The 12895-nt window shown below is 47.2% G+C and overlaps 1 protein-coding gene across 2 annotated transcripts in view; it reads right to left on the bottom strand.

Annotated features, from left to right (window-relative positions):
- The window catches only part of FAM76A (family with sequence similarity 76 member A), a 37094-nt gene extending 26636 nt beyond the window's left edge, over positions 1 to 10458 (bottom strand). Inside the window, exon 1 of one of the 2 annotated variants that reach the window (XM_075553015.1) lies at positions 10024 to 10458. In XM_075553015.1, coding sequence (XP_075409130.1) covers positions 10024 to 10203 — 180 coding nt within the window. In that variant the 5' untranslated portion in view covers positions 10204 to 10458. Of the gene's footprint in view, positions 1 to 103; positions 417 to 10023 lie in introns of those variants that run through there. The other variant, XM_075553019.1, reaches the window with a different exon arrangement.
- Between the last annotated feature and the right edge of the window lie 2437 nt (positions 10459 to 12895).

The following is a 12895-nucleotide window of genomic DNA, read 5'->3' as shown; positions in this document are numbered from 1 at the left end:
CCACAAGCCCCGCCGGCCCTCCCACGCCGAGCGCGGGACCCGCGGGCAGCCCAGGGAGCCGGCCAGCTCCCCCCGCTCCCGGCCGCCGCCCCAGCCCGCGCACCTTGCACAGCTGCTGCCCCTGAGACAGCGCCTCGAAGGGGAAGCGCTGGTGGCACTTGGTGCAGGCGTAGAGCGCCGCCATGTCCGGCGCGGGGTGGCTCCGGGGCGGCCCGCCGGCCGGCCGCCGCTCGATCCCACAGCCTGAAGCACAGTCTGGCGGCGACGGGGGCAAGGCCCCGGCGGACCAGGGTGGGCGCGGCGACGGTGGCTGTTGGCTCACGGGGTCATTTCGAAGTTGATCGAGCAGAAAGAGGGCGGCACCCCGAGCTTCGGAGCATCCCGATTCGGTCTGGGTTCCAGTACGCCACGAATGACGCGGGCGGCCGCGATTATGTAAAGCAGTCACGCGGGGCGGGGGGCGGGGCGCCACCCGGAGGCGTGGCCTCAGGGACGGAGGCCTCGGAAACCAGCAGGCTCCTCCCACTTAGCTCCGCAGTCCCGCCTGCGCGCCTCCTGTCCTCGGCTATCGCGAGATCACCCGACGCGAGGCCACGCGAGGCCTCGGTTTCCATGGAGTTGCCCTCTGGGAGCAGAGTGGGCGGGGCCAGTAGGAGCGAGTACGGCGTTTGGCGGAACTGGAGCTCATCTGAAGAGGGGTGACTTAGAGGCTCTCTCCCCCAGATCTTTACAGGAATGAGGAATTCGAGGGCTGATGATCTCCGGAAGAAAAGGGGGAGCCCCAGCTGCGGAAAAAGGATCCCAGAGAGTTGAGTCTCCCAGAAATGAGAGACTTCAGTTGGCCTGAGACCTGCTTCCGGCCTAGTATACTCTGGTTACACCCCAGCTTCCCTCGCCAAACCACCATCGGGAACCGCCCAGCAAGCCACACCCTCCTGGCTCTTCTGTGCCTCCTCCCTGGGCTGAAGTGTACGGTCCGCCCAGGGCATTATGGACTTCTAGTTGTTGGGGTTTGGGCCAACCATCCTGAAGTGCTGGACTTTGCAGGGGCCTGCCCTGTAGCTGCTCTTGGACTTAGATTGCCCTTTTGAAACCCGTTGTATTGGTCTACAGTTCACAGAACATCTCCACAATCAATCTTACTTTTTCCTTTTGTTCATGGTTAGCAGTTCCCCATTTCGCCCCAACCTTCCCTGACACGCCCCCCGCAAGAACCCGCCAGTGCAGTCTTAGACCCATCCTGAATTTCATACACAGAAAAGCTGGTGAAAAGTACAGAAAATCAGAAAAGACTGCAATCAACACGAGCTAGGCTGTTCACATCCCCGGTCTATGGTCGGAGGGAATTCACTGGAGGCCTAATCCATGTGTGGACGCTGAGAATTAATTTTGGGTTCCTATTGCCATCTATTGTCTTTTGAAAAAAATATTTAAGTTCTGATATCATTCGCTCCTTCGTGTTTGGATTTTATCATTTATAATCCTTGGTTCACACTGAGCGGTGTGCTGCTGCTGGGCCAGTCACCTGTAAGGTACCAAATGTGCTTTACCACAACGTGAAGATGTTTCTGCAACTGAGGAAACACCTCTGGCTTTTTGTTCTCTGCCTCAACAACGTTTACTGTCTCCTCTGTGAGGGTGTCTCCACGCAACAAAGTGTATTCATCACAAGTGTAAATCAAGATTCAAATCACTGCTACACATCTACTGGATGTGCAACCTTGGAGCCCTGGTGGTCCATTGGGTGGACATGGGGCTGTTAACCACAAAGTCTGCAATTTGAAAGCACCAATTGCAGTGCAATAGAAAGATGAGGTTTTCTGCTTACAGAAAGAGTTACAGCCTCTGAAACTCAGGGGACAGGTGTAGTCTGTCCTTTAAGGGCACCATGAGTCAGAACTGACTCTACAACATTTCCCAGACGGACACGCAGTGGCTGCATCAATAACTGCTCAAACCTAATGACTGTGAGGAGGCCACGGAACGAACTGGGCAGTGTTTTGCTCTGTCGTGCATTGAACCGACTTGACAGCGCCTTTAACAACAACAATGATGGAGGAGGCCTTGCGGGGCATAAATGATGAAGTGCTGGATTGCTAGCCCTCCAAAAGTGGCAGATGTATCCCACTGAAAGGCCACTCAGAAGAAAGGTCTTACAATCTGTTGTGCAAAGGAGGTTCTGTCCTTGAATCCCTACTCTGCCCACATAGGGCATCAGGAGTTGGAGCCAACATTAAAACGACCACCATCACGGAACTTCTTAGAACCTCACTTTATTCAGTTACACCACTGGGTCATTATGAGGGTCAAAAACCTTATCTGGAGTCTGTTAATTTCTTCAAAGGTGTTGCTTGTCCTGGGTCATGTGAGCACTCACACACACACACACACACACACACACACAATTTCTTCTAGGGTGTTGCTGGTCCTGGGTCATGTGAGTGTGTGCGCGCACGCACACACACACAGTCACTTTGTGCTTACTCTTGATCTCCACTGTTGTACTTAACCAATTTTGAAATGGCTTGTCTGCTTTTTTCCAATCCTTTGGACAGTGTGGCAGTAGACAAGGGAAGAACCTTGTCTGGAGCATCTCTGCATCCCCTGCACTCAGTGCAGGGCTACTTTAACAAATTTTGGTTGAGTTTCCTGTGCCAGGCTCTGGCGTGGGCAGTGGGAATACATTGGTGCGTCAAACAGATATGCTCCTTGCCTTTCTAAAGTCAACAGTATAGTTGAAAAGACAGCCATAAAACAAGGATTATGCATTAAGAGTCACCTCAGGACTAATAGAGAACAGTTCTAGAAGGAAGGATATAAGGAAGATCAGAGAAAAGCCACTTTGAGATGGTACAAGACCTAAAGGTCAAGAAGGACTTAGATGTGTCACATAATTTGGTCAGGGGCCAGACCAAACCAGGATGCATATTGTAGCCAACTAAAAAGGAGGTGAAGGAAAATGAAGAAAATAAAAAGAAAGAAAGAAAGAAATGGGTAGCAGGGGAACAAGGGCACCAACCCACCCAAGGGAAGGGGATTGTTTATATCTCCACAGGGAAAGAGGGACCAGACTTCAACATGGTGTTCCAAGATGTGAACGTAACATACCAGCATGGAGCAGGGAACCAGTGGAGAGGTCTGAGGGGCCGGTTCCAATCTCAACTACGTGGACCCTTGGCCCTCCCCGCAGAAGAATTTATTTTAGAGGACAGCACTGAAGCTGCAGCTCAGGAAAGGGACATGTCTTGATCAGAGCACAGGAGAGCAAATGAAGGGGAGAGGAAGAGAGAGTGGAGCACATCCTCGCCAACCAAGCCTAGAGGATGATATCCCCGCCAATCCGCCGACCCCACTATGAGACACAACATCCCTCACTGACCCATAGCCCTACAGGGACAACACTGGAGACACAATGTGGGAGTTCTGACCCCACCACATCGAGGCAAAACACTAAGGGTGTGCAACAGAACAGCAAGGGGAACAGAGCAATGATGTCCCCAGGGAATACCAAAAATAGACTTTGGGGCCAGAGCTTGGCACCCCATCAGACTCAACTGGAAAACACTCCTAGAGGCCAACCTTGAACTAACTACAGGCTTTGTGTGTGTGTGTGATTGTTTTTTTGTTGTTGCTTTCTTTTACTTTGTCTTGTTTTTGTGCATATTATTATCTCTGCAGGTCTGTCTAAGTAGGCTAGATGAACAGTCTGGAGGAGAAAACAACAGGACATGGGAGAGGGAGAATTAGGGGGAAAGGAAGTGGTGTTAACAAACCCAGGGACAAGGGAATAACAAGTGATCCAGATCGGTGGTGAGGAGGGTGTAGGAGGCCTGGTAGGACTTGATCAAGGGTAATGTAACCCAGAGAAATTACTGAAACCCAAGTTAAGGCTGAGCATGATAGTAGGACAAGAGGAAAGTAAAAAGAAATAGAGGAAAGAGCTAGGAGGCAAAGGGCATTTATAAAGGTCGAAATAAAGGCATGTACATATGTAAATATATGATGATGTGGAAATAGATATATGCACAGATATTTATAGGTTTAATATTAAGGTAGCAGATGGACATTGAGCCTCCATTCAAGTACTCCTTCAATGCAAGAACACTTTGTTCTATTAAACTGGCATTCATAATGCTCACCTTCCCTACACGATCACTGAAGACAAAGAAAATGCATAAGCAAATGTGAAAAAAGCTGATGGTGCCAGGCTATCAAAAGATATAGCATCTGTAGTCGTAAAGGCTTGAAGGATAAACAAGTGGCCATCTAGCTGAGAAGCAACAAAGCCTACATAGAAGAAGCACACCAGCCTGTGTAATCATGAGGTATCGAAGGGATCAGGTATCAGGCATCAAAGAACAAAAAATCAAATCATTGTGAATGAGGGGGAGTGCAGATTGGGGACCCAAGACCCATCTGTAGGCAACTGGACATCCCCTTACAGAAGGGTCACAGGGAGGAGATGAGACACTCAGGGTGCAGTATAGCACTGATGAAACATACAACTTTACTCTAGTTCTTTAATGTTTCCTCCCCCAACTCCCCCCACTATCATGATCCCAATTCTACCTTACAAATCTGGCTAGACCATGTGATGTACACTGGTACAGATAGGAACTGGAAACACAGGGAATCTAGGACAGGTGATACTTTCAGGACCAGTGCTGAGAGTGGTGATACCAGGAGGGTGGAGGGAAGGTGAGGTAGAAAGGGGGAACCAATTATAAAGAGCTACATATAACCTCCTCCGTGGGGGATGGACAACAGAAAAGTGGGTGAAGGTAGACATCAGACAGTACAAGATATGACAAAATAATAATTTATAAATTATCAAGTGTTCATGAGGGAGGGGAGAGCTGGGAGGAAGGGGAAATGAGAAGCTGATATTAAGGGCTCAAGTAGAAAGCAAATATTTTGAGAATGATGAGGGCAACAAATGTACAAATGTGCTTGATACAATGAATTTAAGTATAGATTGTGATAAGAATTGTACGAGCCCCCAATATAATGTTTTAAGAGAAAATTATGATGGCAATAAATGTACAAATGTGCTTGACACAATGGATGTATGGATTGTGATAAGAGTTGTATGAGCCCCCAATAAAATTAAAAAAATTTTTCCAACTTAAAAAAATATTAGTCTCAGAATCCCACGGGGTTCTATCCTCTTCTATAAGGTCACTATGTGTCAGAATCACCTTGGTGGCAGTGCGTTTTGGGTCTCATAACCTTTTCGCTTGGGTCTCCTTAGAAGATTACATAATGAGAACAGATGCCGGTTCTGTTCTTTTCTATTGCTTTATTTCTTGACAAACATGAATTAAATTTGTATGCTGGAGACACTTTTGGGAAAAAAGGCTAGTTTTGTGTTGGGATGTCTGGTAAATATTAAAGAGGAAACCAAAAAAACAAAAATGTCTGGTCAAGGGGAAAGGTGACTATCTCGAGGTGGGCTAGAATTTAGCATGTGTAAGAACCTCAGAGGAGACCCCATGGCTGGAGCTCCCTGGGCTAGAGGACCAATGGACAGAGCAGCAGGGGTTGGCACGGGCTAGCAGAGATCAGAGAAATAGAACCTGCACCCCTGAGATGATGTCAGGGTTTTTCCCCAGAATACACTGCTAGTGTTCAGTGAGAGAGACACCACTGGCCGTTTTTAAGCCAGTAACTTGATTGGAAGCATATTTCTAAAAGATCTGTCTCGTTGCTATGAGAATAGACTACAGGGGGTCAGAGTCAAAAACAGAAAACAGAGAAACCAAATCCATAAATGTGGTAGAGTATATGGGCACATGGTTATGAAAACTTAAAAACAAAAAAATCAGAGACCAGTGAGGAGACCTTTTGAAGTCTCCTACAGCAAGAGGCTGGAACCTTTATGAAAAGAGACGGTCTCTGGAGGAAAAACAATGGGACCGACAGTTCCGGGGGGACTTGGGGTGGGGGGAGTAAGGAAGTGGTGTTAACAAACACAGGGACAAGGGAACAACATGGGACCCAAAATGGTAGAGAGGGGGGAGTGGCAGGCCTGCTGGGAAATGATCAAGGGTAAGGTTGCTTAGAGAAGAGGTATACTCTAGCCCAGGTGGGGATGGAGCATGGTAGTAGGGCAGGAGGAAAGGCAAGGGAGATGGAGGAAAGAGCTAGGAGTCAAAGGGCATTTATGGAGGTCTAGACAAACACATGTATATGCAAATATATATAGGAGGATAGGGAAATAGATCTATGTGTCAATATTTATAGGTTAAGTATTAAGGTGGCGGAAGGACCTTGGGCCTCTACTCAAACACTCCCTCAATGCATGAATACTTTCTTTTATTAAATTGGAACTCTGTGATGCTCACTCTCCTGACACAACGGCTGAAGCCAAAGTGGGTGAACAAATAAATGTGGTGAAGAAAGCTGATGGTACCAAAAGAGATAGTGACTGGGGTCTTAAAGGCTTGAAGATAAACAAGCAGCCATCTAGCTCAGAAGCAACAAAGTCCACATGGAAGAACACACCAGCCGGTGTGATCGAGTGGTCCCGAAGGGATCAGCTACCAGGCATCAAAGAACAAAAAATCATATCATTGACTGCACACCTCCATGATAGGATCGCTGAAGACAAATGGGTGCATAAGCAAATGTGGTGAAGAAAGCTGACGGTGCTCGGCTATCAAAAGAGATTGTGTCGGGGGTCTTAAAGGCTTGAAGGTGAACAAGCGGCCATCTAACTCAGAAGCAAAAAAGTCCACATGGAAGAAGCACACTGGCCAGTGCGATCACGAGGTGCCAAAGGGACCAGGTATAAAGCATCATGCAAAAAAAAAAAAGAAAAGATATATGTGTGTATATGTATGTTTATGTATGTATGTATGTTTATATATATATATATATTTATATACCATAGTGAATGAAGGGGGAAGTGCAGAGTGGAGACCCAAGGCCCAAGTGTCGGCCAATGGAGACCCCTCATAGAGGGGTTTAAGGGAGGAGATGGGTTAATTAGGGTGCAAGGTAGTACCGATGAAGAACACAGCTTTCCCCCAGATCCTGGATGCTTCCTCCCCCCAACTACCATGATCCAAATTCTACCTTGCCGGGCTGGATAGGGCAGAGATTGCACACTGGTACATATGAGGGCTGGAGGCACAGGGAATCCAGGGTGGATGATACCTTCAGGACCAAGGGTGTGAGGGGCGATGCTGGGAGAGTGGAGGGTGAGCGGGTTGGAAAGGGGGAACTAATTACAAGGATCCACATGTGACCTCCTCCCTGGGGGAGAGACGGCAGAGAAGGGGGGCAAGGGAGACTCCGGATAGGGCAAGATATGACAAAAAAACGATGTATAAATTACCAAGGGCACATGAGGGAGGGGGGAACGGGGAGGGAGGGGGAAATAAAAAGAGGACCTGATGCAAAGGGCTTAAGTGGAGAGCAAATGCTTTGAGAATGATTGGGGCAGGGAATGTATGGATGTGCTTTATACAATTGATGTATGTATATGTATGGATTGTGATAAGAGTTGTATGAGCCCCTAATAAAATGTAAAAAAAGAAAAGAGGAGAAAAAAAAGAAAATGATTAGGGCAAAGACTGTACAGATGTGCTTTATACAATTGATGTATGTATATATATGGACTGTGATAAGAGTTGTATGAGCCCCTAATAAATTGTTTAAAAAAAAAAAAAGAAAACAGACAGTCTCGTTTGTCCCCCACTGAGATGCTGGTGGGTTCGAACCTCGGACTTTTTGGTTAGCTGCCCAGTACTTAGTCGGCTTTTATAAAGATTTGTAGCCTTGAAACCCTAACAAAGACTTCTACTCTTTTCTATAGGGTTGCTATGAATTGGAATCAATCCGACCGCAGTCGTTTTGGGGTTTTGTTTTTAAGGCAATGGTAGAGTCCTTGGATAGTGCAAATGTTTAACAGGCTCCGGTGCTAACTGAAAGGTTTAAGACTCAAGTCTGCCCTGAGGGACCTCTGACGAAAACACTTTCAAAAACAAAATCAGCCAGTGAAAACTCCGTGATGCACGTGGAGTCGCGTGGTGAGTTGGTACTGACCCCATAGCAACTGGTGGTAAAGGCAAGACATTACGGTGGCCTGGACTTAGAAAGTCGTGATGGAGGGAAGTGGACTGGTTCGAAATATACTTTGGATGTTGAGTCAATAAGATTTTGAAATGGACTGACTTCGGGAGATGACGAGGGGAAGGAAGAAATGATGGTCAACATACGAACTATTCTGGACGGAGGCATCATTTCCAGTGGCAAAACTAGCAGGACAAATTTCAGAAGCAACCAAGAGTTTCATTTCAACCTGTTAGGCTCAAGATGCCTGTGGGACATCCAGGGGAAGAGTGTAGGCAGAGGGCTCTAGTTTATATCTCTCTCTACCTGAAGCAATAATTTATTTCATGAAAATGTACACGAGTTCCAAGAAGGTGGAGGTGAAATATATCCCATCCCACCTTTCCAAACTGCTGTACTGCTGCATCCCTCTGACCAACCACCATCTCCCCTTTCCTACACTCCATTCTGCCCCCGGGTTCTGTAATGGCCACTCAGAACGCACAAAATAAAGGAAAATGCCTCATGTCTTTGGATGATGGCAAGTCCCAAATCCAAAAGTCAGGATTCCATCTGCAGGATGTTCCTTACCTCCTTACCTCCAGCTGTAGAAGCTGCTGAGATTAGATTAGGGGATAAATTTCAATTCAAATAGCAAGAACTGGGAGGTTCAGCAGAGAAAGGCAAACCAGAGGCAGGATGTGAAGGAATGCCCTTGCCCCTAGCAGGTTTCTTTTATTTGCAGCAGGGTGGCAATCACAAGGAAGCCTGTTAACAGGCACAACTGAATCCTATCAGGATCTTCCCCATCAGGAAAAGGTGGTTTGGTGGGAGTTTTAGAGACACTGGCTGGAAGAACTGCATTAAGCAATGGAATCGCCCTGCAGGCCACCCTCTGGCTCTTCTAGCCACTGCTCCTTCCATCCAAGAAAGATGAACCACTACCCCTTTAATCGTTCTACTGTGAACACACTCAAAAGCTTAGAAGCCAGCCACTTTATGCCCTAATGTCTTTATTTTAGATAGCCAATCTTCAAATTGCCATCCCAAATCAACCCAGTACCCTGAGGAAACAAGTGTGTTTCTTGATCTGGAGAACCTTTATTTCTAATTGGAACTTGGCCATCAGCATCCAGAAGCTTAGTTCAGTCTAGAGCAGACCATCAAAACTGCAGCCATGTACCCCAGACCATAGGGTCAAACATCATTTGGTCATCTCAGCCGTAGACACGAGGTCAGTTGGGTACTAGCCGACACCTGCTTTCCTACATCTCAGCCTACCAGGTCTATCCTCACTCCATTCAGCCCTAACCCCTTAGGGCTAGGTCATGCGCACAGGCTCAGTATCCACAGAATTCCACACTCCAGACCAGCCAGTCTCTCCACTTCTTTCTCATCCTGAGCCTCTGTGGACCAGGTGGAAGAGTGCCAATGACGTATGTCCACTACTGCATCTCCCTACTTCCCCTCAGCAAGTGAACCGAGGCAGTTACCACAACCAGCATATCAGGCTCACCCCCGGCTCCCCTTAACTTTTAGTCCTAGAAGGGGGCCTTCTCTGATGGGCACTGACTTGCTTGCATTGATGCATCCAGTGGAAAACTGCTTGCTCAAAGTGTAAGAAGTCAAACAGTCAAACTTTTTACGAAGTCAAACTTTTCCCTACAGATCTTCCCTTCCAGTAGAAATCCCTTGTTCTCTCAGCAGTCTGGCTGAGGTTAGGGTTTTCTTTCTAGGCCCCTTACTCTGCCTTGCCGTCACACAAAAAGCCATTTCTTCTAGGCAATGTCTACCTTCCCTTTTAACAAACAATCAAAGACAGGCTAAAGGTGGGCTTGTAAGCCCTTTGTAATCATAATAATCATGTATTCGTTTCACACATATTGGCTTATTTACAATACCTGTTGGGGAAAAGACATTCAGTACCCACAGTGCAGTCAAATAAACAAAAACGCTCCAAGAACTCACAAGAAAGGCAAACGAGATGCAGGATCCAAAGGATGCCGTGTGCTCCTGGCTCTTGCTGGTAGTGAGATCCCCTGTCAGGTCTGTGAAGGCTTCCTTTATATGCAGCACGATGGCGATCACAACGAAGCCTGTTAACAAGCACTCACAACTGAATCCCATCAGCATCTTCTCCGCTGCCATAACCCAGGCCAATCGGCGAAAGGTAGTTTGGTGGGAGTTACAGAAACTAGGAGAGCCATGTTACTCAGCTCGCCGCCCGGCAATGCCTCTCTAGGAGAGCGCTCTGGCATGAAAGAGGCATGGAGAGATGATCAGCATGCGTGTGATGTTGCAGGGCCTGAGGCTGGATGATAGATCGCTATTCCCTTGGAAGTCTAGAAAGAGGACACAAACGCAGAGAAACTCAGCTCAACCCACAGTCAGAGTTCGGCCAAGAAGGACGTGTCTGTGAAGGAGCCCCTGAGTGAGAGGGCGGAGAGGACGGTGATTTCAGGAGAGAAAAATGCTCTGAGCAGGAAAGAAGAGCCAACAGTGTCATCAGTTGCTAGGAAACAAAAATGGAGACAGTATCTGATGGTCCTCAGCTGACCTGAACCAACACCCGTGTTTGCGGACTGTCTACGATGCGGAGACATGTCCTTTCTTACCGTCTTCCTCCGTGTGTCTCTGGCTGTAGCCGTGGGGTACTCTTAAGACAGCGGTGGAAGAACAGAATATTGACAGCAGTGTTGTTTATAAAGAAAACGGTGGGAAAAAAAACAAAACAAAACAAAAAAAAGAAAACGGTGACGGGGGCCAGTGGGTAAATTGTCCCTTGGCAGAATAATAGAGTTTAAAAATTAGGCTGCTCACAGGCATCACAGAATCCCGCAGAGGGAACACCTAGAGTTACCTGGGTCCACTCCTCTAAAATGGTATTTTATAAACTTGCTTCTTGATTCAGTCTCCAATAAGCAGGGTAGCATAAGTAGGTCCATATCGGAAGAGCGAGAGTAAAAATTGTAACCAACGTGAGTTGCGAGGTGGAATTCCTCCGGTCAGAAACTCAGAAGTTAAACTTCAAAAATTAATTAATGTCTACATTATTTATTAATCAACTTCTACTGTAGTCGACAAACATGAACTTAATGTCTAGCAAGTATCAGAATCTACAGCCACGAATATGACCAAATTCCTACCGTCATGTAGTTTTATTTCTAGGAGTTGGGGAGACCAGTGATATACAGGTCAACAAATAACTACGTAATATAATTTCATTGTGCTCGTGCAGAAAAGGCGGTTCAGCTAAGAGAACAGGGGAATGCTTCATGGTTCAAGCCTGTGGGAAAGGTTCATGCCGGGGTCGTATCATCTAACCATACTGTGGAACCTCTATGCTGAGCAAATCATCAGGGAAGCTGGAGAATACGAGGAAGCGTGTGGCATCAGAGAGTGAGAAAAGCATGGGGTATACAAATGCCGCCACCTCTTCAACCATTCCTTCAACCGCTCTGTTTGGCGTGGGGGTGTGGGGGACGCTGTGGCATAGTGGTTACGGGCTGGGTGGTTAACCGCAGGTCCGCAGTTCAAAACCACCAGCCGCACTGTGGGTGAAAGACAAGTTATCTACTCCAGTAACGAGTTACAGTCTCAGAAACCTCCAGGGCTGTTCTACCCTGACCTTAACGGTCACTGTGAGTTGGAAGTGACTCAATGGCCGTCGATTCCATCGAGTTTTCAGTTTGGTTCAGTAGGTCCGTTTCCTGCTGTACCAGCCAATTGAAATGGAGCAGACACTAAACGTAAGAGAAAAAAGGGGGCTTTATTCCACATCCACACAAGAAGCAGCCTGGAATCTCATCACCAAAAGACCATGGAATCCCCAAATTGGGGGTACCTTGTCTTTTAACAGGGATTCCAACTCCTCCTCACCCCTCCCTGCCCTTCCCCTGCCTCTGTCCATAGTAGAGAGCTGCCTGTTACGTCATGTTTTCCTGCATGTTTCCTAGAGGCACCCTCACTTCCAACAGGGGCCTGGGAAGGATGGTGGGTCAAATCATGTGTCCCTTTCCAGGGGTTCTCGGGTCTGGGCTTGGCACATAGTCTGATGTTTAAACTGCAACAACTTGATCTGAGCGGAGTGAGTGGGCTGTGGGGTTAAAGGAATGCTGATGTGACCAGGATGCACAGGCAGGAAGACGTGGATGATAGCAGGGTGATAAACAGTAACACACCAGGCAAAGAGTAACAGGAAAAGGAATGTCGCCCGAGGGTTTTTCTCAGGGATCTCCAGGGATTTGGTCGCCTGTGGTAAGGCCAGGCTGCTGCAACCAAGAATAAACAATTACTCAATGTCTTCCACAAGATAGAAGTTAATCTGGCTCTTCTATAATAGTATAAGGCAGTGGTTCTCAGCCTTCCTAATGCCACGACCCTTTCATAAAGTTCCTCGTGATGTGGTGACCTCCCAACCATAAAATTATTTCTGTTGCTACTTCATCACTGTCATTTTTCTACTATTATGAATCAATCGTCCATCATGTAAAAATCTGATAGGATGTATTTTCATTGTTACATATTGAACATAATGAAAGCATAGTGACGAATCACAAAAACAATGTGTCGTTCTATATTGTGAAATATTTATTTGTAATGACAAATATGAAATTGTATCATGTGCAGCATGGGTCTTCACGCCGGGTACCCGAATGTGGGCATCTCTGCATGTGGGTGGACCTGCCTGGAGACGGATAAAGGAGTGGTGTCTCAGTTCCTAAGGCCATCAGAAATATCGTATATGTTTTCTGTTAGGCGACCCCCATGAAAGGGTCATTTGACCCCCAAATGGGTTGGGACCCACAGGTTGAGAACCACTGCTCTCAGGGCTAGCTTT

The sequence above is a fragment of the Tenrec ecaudatus genome, chromosome 1 (genome assembly GCF_050624435.1).
Source record: "Tenrec ecaudatus isolate mTenEca1 chromosome 1, mTenEca1.hap1, whole genome shotgun sequence".
In the NCBI taxonomy this organism is placed as follows: Eukaryota; Metazoa; Chordata; class Mammalia; order Afrosoricida; family Tenrecidae; genus Tenrec; species Tenrec ecaudatus.
This window is presented reverse-complemented; position numbering and strand designations above follow the sequence as displayed.